This window comes from Chaetomium tenue, assembly GCF_020726465.1.
Source record: "Chaetomium tenue strain MPI-SDFR-AT-0079 chromosome Unknown F5144scaffold_8, whole genome shotgun sequence".
Classification (NCBI taxonomy): domain Eukaryota; kingdom Fungi; phylum Ascomycota; class Sordariomycetes; order Sordariales; family Chaetomiaceae; genus Chaetomium; species Chaetomium tenue.
In genome coordinates, this window is record NW_027117336.1 from 771,056 (window position 1) to 784,039 (window position 12,984).

Sequence of the window (12,984 nt, forward strand, 5' to 3'; positions counted from 1 at the left end):
TTGGGAGTTGGAATTGGTTGACATTATTTCGAAATGTGAAAAGTGGCCGAGGAAGAAGACGATAGAAGACGATAGATGATGTTCTTCACTTGCTATCAACCGCCGTTACGAGAGTAATCAAGGCCAGCTCGGATCTCCTCTCCTCCCCGAGTGCCCAGGCTTAGTGCCTGGCACGGGACGCCCGCACCGGTTTCAGGGTATATGTAGAACTTCCAACAGGACAGTTTTCAACAAGGACCACCGCCCACTCGACAGTGGTCAAGTGGTTCACCCGGGGCAGCCTCGAACCCTCTCCCACCGGGGAGGTCGTGGGTTCGAGACTCGGCGCTGCCCCGGCGCGTTAGAAAACCTGCCCGGGGGTTTCGTAGCCGGCCACCTCCGCGAGGTGGCCGGTGAGCTTTTGCCATTTTGCTCTTTTTTAACCACGGACAGGTTGCTGCTCCCTTTTGATTTCAAAAAAAAAACTTGGGATATGTGTGTCATTGGTGATCAGTATCTATGATTATTTATGCATGCGATTACCTCGCTCAACCCAACATTTACCGCCATCCATGCAATGCATCCAAACAACCGACCCTAACAAATAAAACCAAATGAGGGAGATAGTTAGGCAGGTAGTTGCTCATCCAGCAAACCCCCATACCCCAATGTCTAAATGAATGAACAACCCAAAAAAACCATCCGTCTCTCACATGGAAAAGCAAACAAAACAGCCACCTCCAAAGCAACGCACAACTCCCGTCAATCCCGCTTTTGTGCACTCTTCTCCTGCTCCCCACCCCCAATCATGCGCTTCCACCACCCCTCCCTCCTTCTCACCTCCTCCTCACTCAGCTTAAACCCCTCCCCAAACAACCCCGACAGCTCATTCCTCGGATCATTCCGCCTCTCATCCTCATCCCTCCCCGCAACACCCCGACTCAACACATCCTCCGCAAAAAAACTCGGCTCCGCAAACGCCACCTGCCCCCGCCCCCCCGGCGAACCCCCCCTCTCCCCACCCCCACCAGAACTACCATTACCACCACTACCACCACCACCACCCCTACCAGCACCATTCCTCCCCCCCCCCAACCCAAACCCAAAAGGCGACCCCACCCCCCCGACCCCAAACCCAGGCGACCTCTGCGGCAGCGCCTCCACCGGACTAGCCCTCAACCGTGGCTGATTCGGCGGATTAAACACGCGCTGGGCCGGGGTGGTCGGGGCGGGCGGGACGCGGTACCAGAAGGGCCCTGTGCGGGGCTCGGTGGGGGCCTGGCCGAAGGCTTGGGTGGAGCGCTGGCCGCGGGTGTTGAAGGCGCGGTGGCGGGAGGTGGTGGTGCTGGTGGGGGGGTCGCCTGCTGGGGTGAAGGGGGTGGTGGTGGTGGTGGAGAGGGGGGAGGAGAATTGGGCGGTTGGGGCGGTTGGGAGGGTGGGGGTGGGGGACCAGTCCATTTCTTCGGTGGTGGGGGGGGTAGCGGGGTCGGGGGGTGGAGGGGGCGTGTTGGTGGGGATGGGGGTGGTGGAGGTGGAGGTCGTCGATTTGTTGGAGGCTGGCGGTGAGGGTTTGGGCGGCTTGGGTGTGAGCGTGACCCATGGGGAGGAAGTTGGTGTGGCGTTTGGGGATGGAGGGGGAGAGGTCGAGGGTTGGGGAGGGTGGTGTGGTCGAGGTCGGGGAGCGCGAGATCTCGTCGAGGAGGTCGGCTATGGATTTTGTTTCTTCGAGGCGGGTGTTTGAGGCGGAGGGGGGTGGTTCGTGTGTGTCGTGGAGGGGTTGGTTCGGAGACGCGCCGAAGAGGGGCGCCATGTTGATTCGGATGGAGCGCGGGCCAAGGGTGAATAGCTAGAGTTGGTGAGCAAGGGGTACATGGGGTTTTATGTGGGGGATAAAGCTTACTAGGAAGGCCAATGCCACGGCGATAGCGTGTCCGGCTGTTTGGGTGTTCAGCAGTAATGGGTTGGGCGTCGTCAAGTCTACCCTCTGCAGGCAAAAGCGGAAGATGACGGCCATGGCCTGGAAAATGTACCATTGGGAGATTCCACTGATGTGTCTGGTGAAGCCCCTAAATATCTGGGTAAAGCGCGGATTCCACCACACACCAAAAACAGTGGCAAGAATGCTCCATCTCAGCAGCCGGTCCGCGGACGGGAGCCTGCCCACCAGTGGCCCGCATGTCCTAAGCAGCCGGAAGGTCGACAAACTATCGTCCACCCCTGCCCAGACAAAATACTGCAACAGCAAACTGTGCACCACAACGGCGTGCCATACCAGCTGTAGCACATGTCCGGAAATCCACAGCCACTTCCCCACCGTATTGAACGCCTCCAACCAGCCCTGTGTTGTGGCACTGCGCCTGTCGCTGGCGCTGCGATCGAGCATGCGTCGCAACAGATCTGTCTTCGCCGTGTAGGCAGACTGCTCGAGACGCCGGCGCACTCGGGGCTCACACTCCTCGCATATCTGGGGGTAAAGACGTTCTTGGTTCTTGCGGAACCGGTAGAGGCCCTTCTCGCGCTCGGCGTAGTCAGGGTCGTCGGGGTCGGGTAGGTACTGCGCGAGGGACGCGCTCAACAGATGCTGGTTCTTCAGGCATTTTGCGCAGAATATGGCGTCGCTAGTTTGACTGGAGGTTGGAGACGAGGGGCGCGGCACGGCGTAATGGAGGGGGGTGGCTTCTTTCTCGGTCGCGACGGGCGGGTCGGTGATGTCGCCATTCTGCTGGCAGTTAGCAACATAATTCTCTTCATCGCCGTACATGGCTGGACTAGAACACATACCTCATCTAGGTAGTTGGTGGCGTCGCAAAAGGGGCAATCGAATCGGCGCGTCTTGCCGTCGTATCGGGTCGAGTTCTTGCGACCACAATAGAAGCAGCTGAGGTAGCGGTTGCGGGCGCGATAGAGTCGCGACATTTTGATAATGTTGCCGAGAAAACGAGCATCGCAGGCCGGCTGCTCAGTGGGACACGCGTCGATAATATTTGTAGGCCACCACCACACAAATATTGATTGTTCGTGGCCTTGTTGCTATGTTCCGGCGCTTTCCAGGCCCAAGATTCTGCCGGGCGGTCGTGTTTTCCATGCGTCACCCCTTGCTGCGTCACCACACCATCGCTGCCATTGGTTGTTGTTTCAATGTGGATTCAACAACCTGGTCGAGGCTCTTTGTTCTGAAGGAGCCACATGCAAGGCACTGTATCCATCTGTATGCAAGTACCGTATGAATACAAGAATAATTACCACCTGGCTTCACCTCCCGAACCACTTCCCTCAACCTCTCCATCATTCACACGACAACCACTCAGGCTGGTCTCCCTCTTTGTCTTTCTTTACAGCCTCTCATTCCAATTCTGACATTCTCCGGTGTTTATAAAAGGCTCGCATTTATCATCGAACTTCCAGCCTTTTCTCATTCGAAACCCGATGCTCAAGCAACGCAACATGTAATTCATTCATTCTTTCAAAAGATAACAGAATGCTTCATTGTTGATTAACACCGGCAGAACCACAAAGTCCTGGAAGTGAATGTGCAAGGTGAGATACCTTATTCTAGATTACACGCATAATATTTGCATCCATAATAATAATCTTTCTGTAGCAACATCTGGAAACCTCCATACCAGAATCACAATCAGTCTCAAACATAAAGCTCCTATATCGTTGATTTGTCCGTTGGCTATCTTTGTCAGCTTCAATACTTCTCACCTTCATTCCCAGTGGTCTAAATTCAGTGGTTGCTGGGAACCTTCCAGCGTTCTAGTGGCTACCCTTGAGCCCGCCCCTTAACACAGTGCTCAACGTCAACATTGAGAAAAAGTTACACGCCAGAGCAGGTTTCGTTCGCTGCACAGGCCGGTCACGACTCACATGATTGCCGGTCAGGTTTCGATATCACAAATCACGAAACACACAATGGACCCGCATAATATCGCGGGCACAGGCAACCATGCCATGTGCCAGGAGAAGAGAAATGCAGATGGTGAGGAACTGGCAGGTTTACAACCCTTCCAACACAAACCCGACAACAAGACCAGGCCAGCCAATATCGACATTGCAAAGGGGAGCTCAGATCTACAGTCCTCAGTGTCGATTGTAAATCCCGAGGCTGAAATGGAGAGGCTTATTCGTGAAATGATCGAGGACTTTGGCCCCGACCGTTTCGCCTTTTTCGTCTACCTGGGATTCGCCGTCATCGGCGTGATCTCGATCGCTGGCTTTTTTCTCCTCACTTGGTCTTCGATCACTGCCATAATTACCGGCTTGGTCACCTTCGTTGTCGTACGTTTCATCCTGCTACCGTCACCAACAAATACTGACGACCCCAGTGGCGGCACATCTCCCTCCGGCACCAGCGGCCCCTTCCACAAACAGGCCGGCGATGGATCAGCCGGCGAGACCCGTCGACGCCCAACACAACCGGGCTCCCGGCGGTCTACTTCCTCTACATCCTCGGCTCGGGCGGGCACACCTCGGAGATGCTCGAGACCATCAAGCGGAAGTTTGTCCCCCAAGCCAACGCCCACCGCCGCTACCTCGTCACCACCGGCGACCAAGACTCGCTCAACCGCGTCATCAAACTAGAATGCCTCATCAAGCGCTGCTTCCCCGACGACCGCGCCGGCACGCTCGACGCCTTCCAAGTCCCGCGCGCCCGGCGCGTGCACCAGCCCTTCTGGACCGCCCCCTTCACCTGCCTGCAGACCGCCATCCACGCCATCAACGCCCTGACGCGCGAGCCCGACGTGCGCTACGCCGAGCGCCACCCGGGCAACCCGTTCAAGTACCCGCACGTCATCATCACCAACGGCCCGGCCACGGGCTTCATCGTGTGCCTGGTCGCCCACCTCCTCAAGCTCTGCTACCTCGTCCCGCAGGACCGCCTTAAGATGGTGTACGTCGAGTCGTGGGCCCGCTGCCGCTCGCTCAGCCTCACCGGCCGCCTGTTCCTGTGGTCGGGCGTCGCCGACATGTTCTGCGTGCAGCACGAGGAGTTGGCGCAGAGGACGCCCGGGGCGGTGTATGTGGGGCAGGTTGCGGCTCGCCTGGCTCCGCCGGGCTAGCAGCCTGAGGTGTCGTGGCCGCCGATGGTGTCGGTGCTGGATCGCTTGGGCTTGCGGGACCCGCCGCGGGAGGGGGGGATGGGCGGCAGCAAGAGGGGCGAGAGCCGACGCAGCAGGGGGGGCAAGCGGATGTGTAGGAGGGCATGCCAGACAAGTTAGTGCGTTAGTCTGTTGGGTCGGGGTTTGCACGGGTTGGCGTGATCATGATTCTGCACATATTGGGTGGATTTTGACGCATGAAAAACGACTTATAAGGGAATGGGATCTGAAGCTCAGAAGAAGCCCCTTGTATATATAGTTAGAGCCTGCGCCGTGGGGCGCCCAACCTAGACTTTAACGCGTGCACGCCTCAGTTAAGTGGCTGCCAAGTGTTGCCGCACATCCCACCCCGCTGCCACCCGCCATCATGACCCAAGACCCCGAATCCAAGCACATTATTTCTCAACTAATGGCTATGACTGGGCTCTGGGGAAGTCCTGGAGCCGTTTTATCGTCTTGGTACTTGTTCCCTTCAGGATGCCCAGAAGATCCATACGACTAGAAGGACAAAGAACTGGCTCGGGGGGTGCCAGGATGGGAGCGACAGCACACCGTGAATGTATTACAATCTGGCAACCAAAAGGTAATTACCCGAAACCCACCCAAGGGACCCCGGAGATGTGTACATGCGTCTATTTTTCCGTAAATGCTTTTATACAAGTGTACACGAGCAGCCTGCCAGCCCAGGCAGCTCTTGAACCCGACCCCCGCCTCAGCTCCCGCTCTCTTACAACAGTTCTTCGTCCTCGTCCTCGGCCGGTTCTGACACCGTATCAACAACGTTGGCGTAGGCAGCGGTACGCTCGGCCTCGAGCTTGCTGATCTCGATGGTGGCCCACTTCTTCCACTGCTCGTATGCGGCGTCCTCGAGATCCATGCCGACCTGCAGGTTGTTCTTGCCGAAGTAGGCACCGTACATGCGAGCCTCCTCCACCGCTACCCTGCGCTCAATTTCCTCCTGTTGCCGCAGCTTGTAGAATTCCTTGCGGGCAACATCGTACGCCTTCGCCTTGGAGAAGCCCCGGACCTCCATATACCAGAGCTGGCGTTGCACCACACTATGAAGCTGTTAGTACTCCCTTCTCCAAACATCGTCATAGCAACCGTGAGCAGCCCTACCTCTCACCACTCAACGCCATCCCCGGCTGGCGCAGCCCCTTGCTCCAGTCACGGCGCCTTGCGTCCTGCCCGTCCAGCTCGAGCACCAGCTTGGGCCGCGCCAGCTCCCACGGGTGGTCGCGGTAGAACTGCTGTCGCAGCTGGTCCTCCGGGTGCACAATTTTGGTCGGCCGGAACAGGTTGCGTGGCCGCTGGGCCGCCCGCCCGCGGTCCTTGGGTTCAGTGTGCTGGGTCGGGTACGGCCGCGTGAGCACCTCGGCCGGCGGGATGTGGTCCAGCGCGTTTAACCACATGGGGACATTGGGGCGTGTATTTTGGATGATGGTGCTGCCCATGCCGGCCCGGGCGGTGTCGTAGACGCGCGCCGCGAGGAATTGGCGGCCGCGGACCATTTTGGGGATTTTTGCTTCGGCTTCGGCTTCGAGTTCGGGGTGTTTGTCGAGATTCGAGGTGGGGAGGGGTTTGTTCGAAGGGGGGGGTTCGACAAACTTCGTTGATGGGCTCCCGGTTGAGTCGACTAGAAATCGTAGATCGTTTCCAATGGCACCATATGTGCTTGGTTGGCCTCGTTCTCCCGTTCGTTCCCTCTTCTCCGAGAGCCACGCCGCCGTTCGAAGTGACTTTCAGATCGTTGATAGATGTGGAGCTCTGCGGCTTCTTCCACTGCCTGCCAGGGCCCAAAATTTCCAGCTTGAGCCGCATCTAGCGGGGGTGCTAGAGTTGAACCCGGTCAAAAATTGTCCCGTTAATCCCATTGGTTCAATTGGTTCACGGAATTTAACTTGAGCTTGGATGGATGCCAAGCCTGGGTCCCTCGCCCACTGAAACCCTGCGGCGCGGGCGCTCGGCGCCCCGTAGTTGCGGCGATAGGCTCCCCGCCAACTTGACTTTTTCTCGCCGTATCAAAAAAGCGGCCCGAACCGACGACATCAACGCCCTCCCTCGCATCCCTCACGCCCCTCCCCCGAACGGCGAATCCGGCTGCAAAACCGGGGGCGAGAGGCTGGGCTTACGGCAGGCCACAATGTTGGACGACAGCTCATGAGAGTCTCCAGCCGAATAGACGGGTCGATATGCGGCGCGATCCTCTTTCTGCACCGTCCGTCGCTGTCGTCGAACCGGTCTGCCGCCGCCACATCCCTTCCCGTCTTTGCTCATAGCCCCGGCGGAGGGCCTGTGCAAGCCTCCCATAGCGGCTGTACCCCAAGACGTACCATCGGCACCACGACTCCCCGGTCCAGATCCTCCGTACCACGACGTCGCCCGCTGTTGACCCTCCCGGTCCTCCGAGTCTCCCGTACCCGCTTTGGTAGCCCTTCCAGGCCCTCCATACCCGCCTCCAGGGTAAACCATACCGCTGCAGTCACCGAGCCCCCTCTCGAACCCTTTATCGGCCCAGAATTCGACGACGACATTCCCCCAGACGAACCCACCACCCCCAATCCACCCTCGCCCCAGCTACGGCCACGGCGCAGCTTCTCCAAGAAGGAGCTGCTCGCCCTTATCGACCCCTACGATGCCGAAGAGATTGGCACCGTCGATGACTACATTCAGTACCTTCGCGACCCGTACATGCGCGGCTATGCTCAGCCAGACACCCAGAAGTTCACGTTTGCGCGCACCAGCGAGGACTTCGAATTTCCAAGTCTCGAGCAGGTGATCGAGGGCGGCGAGGCGGAGCGCACAACCCTCTGGGAGCTCCGCTTTGCCGTGCTCAGCCGCCTCAGGAGCCCTCACAAGGCCGACCTCGATCACATCTACGAAGTCTACCAGCGCCTTCCCGAGCCCCGCATGCTCTACCTCCACGCCCGGTTCCGCCACCAGCTGCTGCGCACTCTTGGCCAGCCCGACGAGCGGGACATGGCATCTATGCTGCGGTACTTTGAAATCATCGCCGACGTCAAGAACACGGGTATCCCCCTGACAAGTGCCGAGTGGAACTGCGCCATTGCTTTTGCCAGCAAATACGTAGGCACCGTGACCGAAACCGAGGTCGAGGCTGCTCTCAAGCTTTGGCGCGAGATGGAGGTCGACGCCGGCATCAAGGCCACCAACGTGACCTTCAATATCCTCTTCGACGTCGCCTGCAAGGCCGGTAACTTTACCCTGGCCGAGATGATCTACCGCGAGATGGAATCCCGGGGTCACTACTACAACCGCTACCACTACACCAGTCTCATCCACTTCTTCGGCCTCAAGAACGAGACCAGCGGCATGCGCGCCGCCTACCGGGAGATGGTCAACGCCGGCGAGATGATCGACACCGTCGTACTCAACGCGATGATCGGTGGCCTACTGCGGTCGGGGGAGGAAGGCCCCGCCGAGCAGCTCTACGAGCGCATGAAGGCGGCCACCCTAGAGAAAGAGACCGACGGCAGCAACATCCCCGTGCGCACGATTCCATCAGACCGCGCCATCACCCAGGCTCTCGTCATGTTCGCCAAGATCGGCCGGCGCAACCCCTCCTCCCGCGCTGCGCTGCAGGGCATGACCCTCCTCTCCCCGGACCTGCAGACCTACCGCATCCTGGTCAACCACTACGGCGTGAAGTGCGGCGACCTCGCCAAGGCGGCCGCCTTCATCGACGAGATGAAGTTCTTCAAGATCCCGCTGCACCACGCCATCTTCCTGGCGCTGTTCAAGGGCTTCGCCCACCACGGCGGCTACCCGCGCTCTGCCTGGAGCGAGCGGCGCCTGACCGGCATCTGGAACGCCCTGCTCGACGCCGTCGACTCGGGCGCCGCGGGGCTCGAGATCAAGACCTGGCTGGCCATGTGGGCCCTGCGGGCCTTCGCGCGGTGCTCGACCAGACAACGGACGCTGACCGTGTATGATGCGTTGAAGGCGCGGTGGAGCTTGAATGAGGCTGAAGAGCAGTTTATGATTGATTTTTTGAGTAACCTTGTTAATAAATAGAGGGTTGATGAGCGGAGCGTGGCTGGGCAAGTTGACACGACTGGGTAGGGGTATGTATATAGGGGCTGGTTGATTTGCATTGGGAATGACCCCTAGGCTGGGGCAATTTGTATGATAGTGAGATATACTCACATATGATGTACCGTAGATGCAGCGTGATAGATGGGGCACAATCGATCCGATGAGATGACCATTGGGATACAGCTTGTTGTTTCTATCGAAGTGCCCTTGGCCACTCTCGCTCTATTCACGACGCACATCTGCTGTTCTAGACGACAAAACCATGCCCTTCACAATCACAAAAAACCAGTAGCAGAATGATAGGTCACGAAAGGAGGATAAACGATATAATCGTACATTGATATATCTATCTCAGTCCCTGATGCATGACCAAGGCATCCAAAACGAATGAAAAATACCTCGCTTTTCCCTCGCCCAATGTTACCATCCTTCAGTACGCCGGAATGGTGACAGCCTCTGCCAACGCCTCGCTAAACGACTAAACGACCAAGCAGCCAACCTGTCTAAAAGAATGAACGGCCCGAGTAAGGGATGAAGCGCCAACCCGCCAGCTCCGCCGCGCCAAAATGGAAAAGGAAAGCACCAAAAAAAAAAAAAAGAAAAACAGAACAAAAGAACCATTATCTGGGCGGCCCAGCCCTCAGCATGGCCTCCCAGTCCTGCTCAATCACACTTCCACCACTCACCCGATCCACACTCTCACCCCCTACTCCCACACCCCCCCTCGGCTGCCTCACGCCCACCACGCCAGGCGTGACCATCGTGCTATTCCTCCCCACCCCCTTCCCACTACTCCCTCCGACCGCCTTATCCCCCGCAACATTAGCATTACCCTCCCCCTTCTTAGCTGCCGCCGCCGCCGCAGCAGCGACCGCAGCAACATACTCCTCATTAACCTCCTCCACAACCTCGACACTAACCGTCTTGATAATCCCGCGCGGCCACGCCTCCAGATCAATATCACTGCCCATATCACTCCCATAATCCTCCTCCTCCCCTTCACTACTACTATAATACCCACCCTCACCCCTCCTCTCCCCCAAATCATACTCCTCCCCCACCACACCCCGTTCACCATCACCACCCCTCACCCCGGGCCCCTCAATAATCAAATGCGTACTCCTCTTCCTCTCAATCTCCCCACCCCCACCACCCCCATCCCCACTGCTACCACCCCTCCCCCCATCTTCAACCCGCCGCGCCGACCGCTTCGAACTCGCTCTCGAACTCACCCTCCCCACCCCCGACTCCGAGTCCGGCGTATCCGGCCGCGTGATACTGCGCAAGCTGCTAACACTGGTCAGGACCCGTTTCCCAGCGGATTTGGCGCTGAGGCGGGTAGTGCTGGCAGAGGAGGACGAGCCGTAGGGGTCGCGGCGGCGGGGTTTGCGGGTGCTGTTTCGGCGGCGGGTTGAGGAGGAGGAGGTTGTTGTTGTTGTTGAGGTTGAGGTGGAGGTGGTTGTAGTGGTGGGGGAGAAGAGGGCGCCGAGGGTGAGGAGGTTGGAGGAGGATAGGGCGAGGTTTTGTTCAAGGCTGTGAAAGGGGGGCTGGGTTAGTTTGGGTGGTGGCTGTGGGGGGAAAGGAGGATGGGGGGAGAGATAGGGCTTACTTGGCCATTAGGGAGGCGTAGAAGAAGTGGATGGTGTAGATGGTGGCGCCGGTGGTTTGTGATGTTTGGGCGGTTCGGACGATGACGAAGATTCCCGAGCTGGGTGAGTTAGTGGGAGAAGTAGATGAGCGTTGTCAGGGTTGGTCGCTTACACAAAACTCAACACCGAGGTGACATACAACGGCCAGGCGGGTTCGCCGCCGCGGGCAATGTCACGTATGATCAACATTGGGAAGAGGGCGAGGAAAACCCATGAGAATACCGAAAAAGCTGAGACCTTTAGCTATGTTCAGAGTAAAGCAAGAAGATAAAACCTACCGCCTTGCGCGTAGCCAAAATGGACCTGTATGTTCGGATCTGAGCAGCTACCAGCCACTGACGGATCCCACGCCTTCTTCAACGGCTGACACTGGAGGTACACGACCAGCGCAAAGGCCAGGTTGATGGCGGCCATCAACACGATCAGGCCAGCCAGTAGAATCCGCCACTGCCGCGCCCTCCTCAGAAGGTCCATAAAAGAGAAGCATATCGAGATCTTGCTGAGAGTGACGCTGACGAGGTACCATGGCTGCCCTATCACATTAAACTGCAAGGCCCGTGGCCCGTCCGGTGCGGTGCCTTCGAGAATGCCAAAGATGGTCGCGATCAGTGCTATTACCTGGTTTGGGTTAGAATTCCGACTTCTTTCCTTCCTTCCGTCCGCCAAACTCACTGTTGCCACGCCGCTCGTATAATCGTCGACCCCAAAACCGCCGTGGATACCCCGCCGGACGTAGAAGCGAACAATAGTCGTCGCCAGGGCAAAGCTTGCCGTGGCTAGAGAGAAGGAGAGAAGGACCGGCCCTTGGGAGAGATCGACTGCTGGGTCAGCCATGTTGGTGGAGGAGGAGGACTAGAACATCTAGACTCGACAACCTCTCATCGTACCGGGTCGCCAGAAGAATGGAGGATGAATAAACTAGACAGGGGACAAGGAGGGGGTGCTCGCGGTGGGGCGGTCCCTCAGATCTTAAGGCTGGCCCGGCAAGGCGGGCGGCTGGAGGGACGGCCTCGCCGAGAATGACGGCTAAAGGGTGTGGGCAGCCAACATGGCTGATGAGAGCGGGTTCCGAAACCACGGAGGAGTTCCTACCAGAGGCTAGGGAGTATGGTTCCGGGGAGGCATGTGGCTTGCCTAGGCGTGTCCCAGGTCCAGTCTGGGCTAGTCAAGGGGGTGTTACGGCAAACGCCGTGGGGGGCACACCCAAGAAAGAATGCTTCGAACCATCAACCTGGACTTGGAACACCTCATATTGATCAGCGCTCCGGGCACAACTAAACGGGCGACGGAGGAAATAACTATGGAATAGGCTAATGAGAAAACAAAGAACGGCGATCATGACACGGAAGCAGAAAAGTGGCCGTCAATGAGTGGTCCGCAAAATCACCAACAGCAGATACTCGAAAAGAGCCGTCGGCTCCGTGTAAATGCGGGCTTAATCATGCGGTTCGGCAACAGAGAAACAGCTGCCATTGCTGGTCACCACTGGAACGGTCTGTCATTGGAGGCGGGCCGGCCGTGAAACGTGGTGCGATGGGCCGATCGCCCCATCCAAAGCAAACGAGGCGTGAAGCGAGAAGGAGTGAGGTTGTGAGGTGGGATTGGGCGAGGTCTCAGATGAGATGCTGCCACCAAAACCATGAATGGGGAAGAAAGCAGCAACTGGTTGGTGCATTGGGAAAGTGGCCAAATGGAAGGCAGCCGAAGGGACAACGAATCACAGCGGGAAAGAGCCACAACCCGACTTTTCGGGCTTGCCGCCGAGCAACGCATGAATTGGCCGGGGCTGGTTCCTGCCATCTTGATGTTTGGAAGTGTGTGATCATCCGATCGAAGCTAAATGGAACAATCTCAGACAGCGCACGGCCCCACAACACACACAACGTACCTGCCAAGCCGGGACTTGCACCTCCCTCGGTTGTCTCTCCATCACAACTTCCAGGTTGAGCTTGACTGGGCCGAGTTTTTAAGCCCGGTTCAATGTTTTAGCGCTGTGTCTGGCCAGAGGTTGAAAGGAATAGTATTCTTGATCGGCAATGCCGCGTTACATGAGAACGGGTATAGCTTGCGGACACCTGACGATCTCCAAGCTGTCAAGTCTCAACAGGTATTTTGGGAAGGAGTCAGAGCGCTGACCCAACCGATGGTATACGTTTGACGGACGAGCAGAACATCGATGCAATTGGAAATAGATCACG

The 12,984-nt window shown here is 57.8% G+C and overlaps 6 protein-coding genes across 6 annotated transcripts; 3 read left to right on the forward strand and 3 right to left on the reverse strand.

The window, feature by feature from the left end:
- Positions 1–425: 425 nt before the first annotated feature.
- On the reverse strand, positions 426–3,119 carry F5144DRAFT_634059 (Ima1 N-terminal domain-containing protein). Its single transcript, XM_066792568.1, has 4 exons — positions 2,761–3,119; positions 1,880–2,698; positions 1,576–1,825; positions 426–1,535 (listed from the first exon to the last, which is right to left on the reverse strand). The coding sequence occupies exons 1-4, from the start codon at positions 2,893–2,895 to the stop codon at positions 742–744; spliced, it is 1,998 nt and encodes a 665-aa protein (XP_066638425.1). The 5' UTR covers positions 2,896–3,119; the 3' UTR covers positions 426–741.
- Positions 3,120–4,180: 1,061 nt separating this feature from the next.
- On the forward strand, positions 4,181–5,538 carry F5144DRAFT_587808 (oligosaccharide biosynthesis protein Alg14-like protein). Its single transcript, XM_066789864.1, has one exon. The coding sequence runs from the start codon at positions 4,458–4,460 to the stop codon at positions 5,040–5,042; it is 585 nt and encodes a 194-aa protein (XP_066638426.1). The 5' UTR covers positions 4,181–4,457; the 3' UTR covers positions 5,043–5,538.
- On the reverse strand, positions 5,539–6,938 carry F5144DRAFT_587809 (mitochondrial 37S ribosomal protein mS23). The gene is made up of 2 exons (XM_066789865.1): positions 6,201–6,938; positions 5,539–6,139 (listed from the first exon to the last, which is right to left on the reverse strand). Exons 1-2 carry the CDS (start codon positions 6,590–6,592, stop codon positions 5,809–5,811), a joined length of 723 nt encoding a protein of 240 aa, XP_066638427.1. The 5' UTR covers positions 6,593–6,938; the 3' UTR covers positions 5,539–5,808.
- Positions 6,939–7,020: 82 nt separating this feature from the next.
- F5144DRAFT_587813 (uncharacterized protein) lies at positions 7,021–9,307 on the forward strand. The gene has a single exon (XM_066789866.1). It carries the CDS (start codon positions 7,242–7,244, stop codon positions 9,114–9,116), a length of 1,875 nt encoding a protein of 624 aa, XP_066638428.1. The 5' UTR covers positions 7,021–7,241; the 3' UTR covers positions 9,117–9,307.
- Positions 9,308–9,549: 242 nt separating this feature from the next.
- F5144DRAFT_405622 (uncharacterized protein) lies at positions 9,550–10,701 on the forward strand. The gene is made up of 2 exons (XM_066784888.1): positions 9,550–10,077; positions 10,425–10,701. The coding sequence occupies exons 1-2, from the start codon at positions 9,669–9,671 to the stop codon at positions 10,550–10,552; spliced, it is 537 nt and encodes a 178-aa protein (XP_066638429.1). The 5' UTR covers positions 9,550–9,668; the 3' UTR covers positions 10,553–10,701.
- F5144DRAFT_405623 (uncharacterized protein) lies at positions 10,700–11,713 on the reverse strand. The gene has a single exon (XM_066784889.1). It carries the CDS (start codon positions 11,618–11,620, stop codon positions 11,036–11,038), a length of 585 nt encoding a protein of 194 aa, XP_066638430.1. The 5' UTR covers positions 11,621–11,713; the 3' UTR covers positions 10,700–11,035.
- Between the last annotated feature and the right edge of the window lie 1,271 nt (positions 11,714–12,984).

Excerpts from the sequence above, each read along its gene's own strand:
- F5144DRAFT_634059 (XM_066792568.1), bottom strand. The coding sequence starts at position 2,895 with ATGTCGCGACTCTATCGCGCCCGCAACCGCTACCTCAGCTGCTTCTAT. Across the intron at positions 2,699-2,760 it reads CCACCAACTACCTAGATGAG|AATGGCGACATCACCGACCC; the intron begins GTATGTGTTCTA and ends AACTGCCAGCAG. Across the intron at positions 1,826-1,879 it reads CCGTGGCATTGGCCTTCCTA|CTATTCACCCTTGGCCCGCG; the intron begins GTAAGCTTTATC and ends CACCAACTCTAG.
- F5144DRAFT_405623 (XM_066784889.1), bottom strand. The coding sequence starts at position 11,620 with ATGGCTGACCCAGCAGTCGATCTCTCCCAAGGGCCGGTCCTTCTCTCC.
- F5144DRAFT_405622 (XM_066784888.1), top strand. The coding sequence starts at position 9,669 with ATGAAGCGCCAACCCGCCAGCTCCGCCGCGCCAAAATGGAAAAGGAAA. Across the intron at positions 10,078-10,424 it reads CGTCTTGATAATCCCGCGCG|CTGCTAACACTGGTCAGGAC; the intron begins GCCACGCCTCCA and ends ATACTGCGCAAG.
- F5144DRAFT_587808 (XM_066789864.1), top strand. The coding sequence starts at position 4,458 with ATGCTCGAGACCATCAAGCGGAAGTTTGTCCCCCAAGCCAACGCCCAC.
- F5144DRAFT_587809 (XM_066789865.1), bottom strand. The coding sequence starts at position 6,592 with ATGGTCCGCGGCCGCCAATTCCTCGCGGCGCGCGTCTACGACACCGCC. Across the intron at positions 6,140-6,200 it reads ATGGCGTTGAGTGGTGAGAG|TGTGGTGCAACGCCAGCTCT; the intron begins GTAGGGCTGCTC and ends ACAGCTTCATAG.
- F5144DRAFT_587813 (XM_066789866.1), top strand. The coding sequence starts at position 7,242 with ATGAGAGTCTCCAGCCGAATAGACGGGTCGATATGCGGCGCGATCCTC.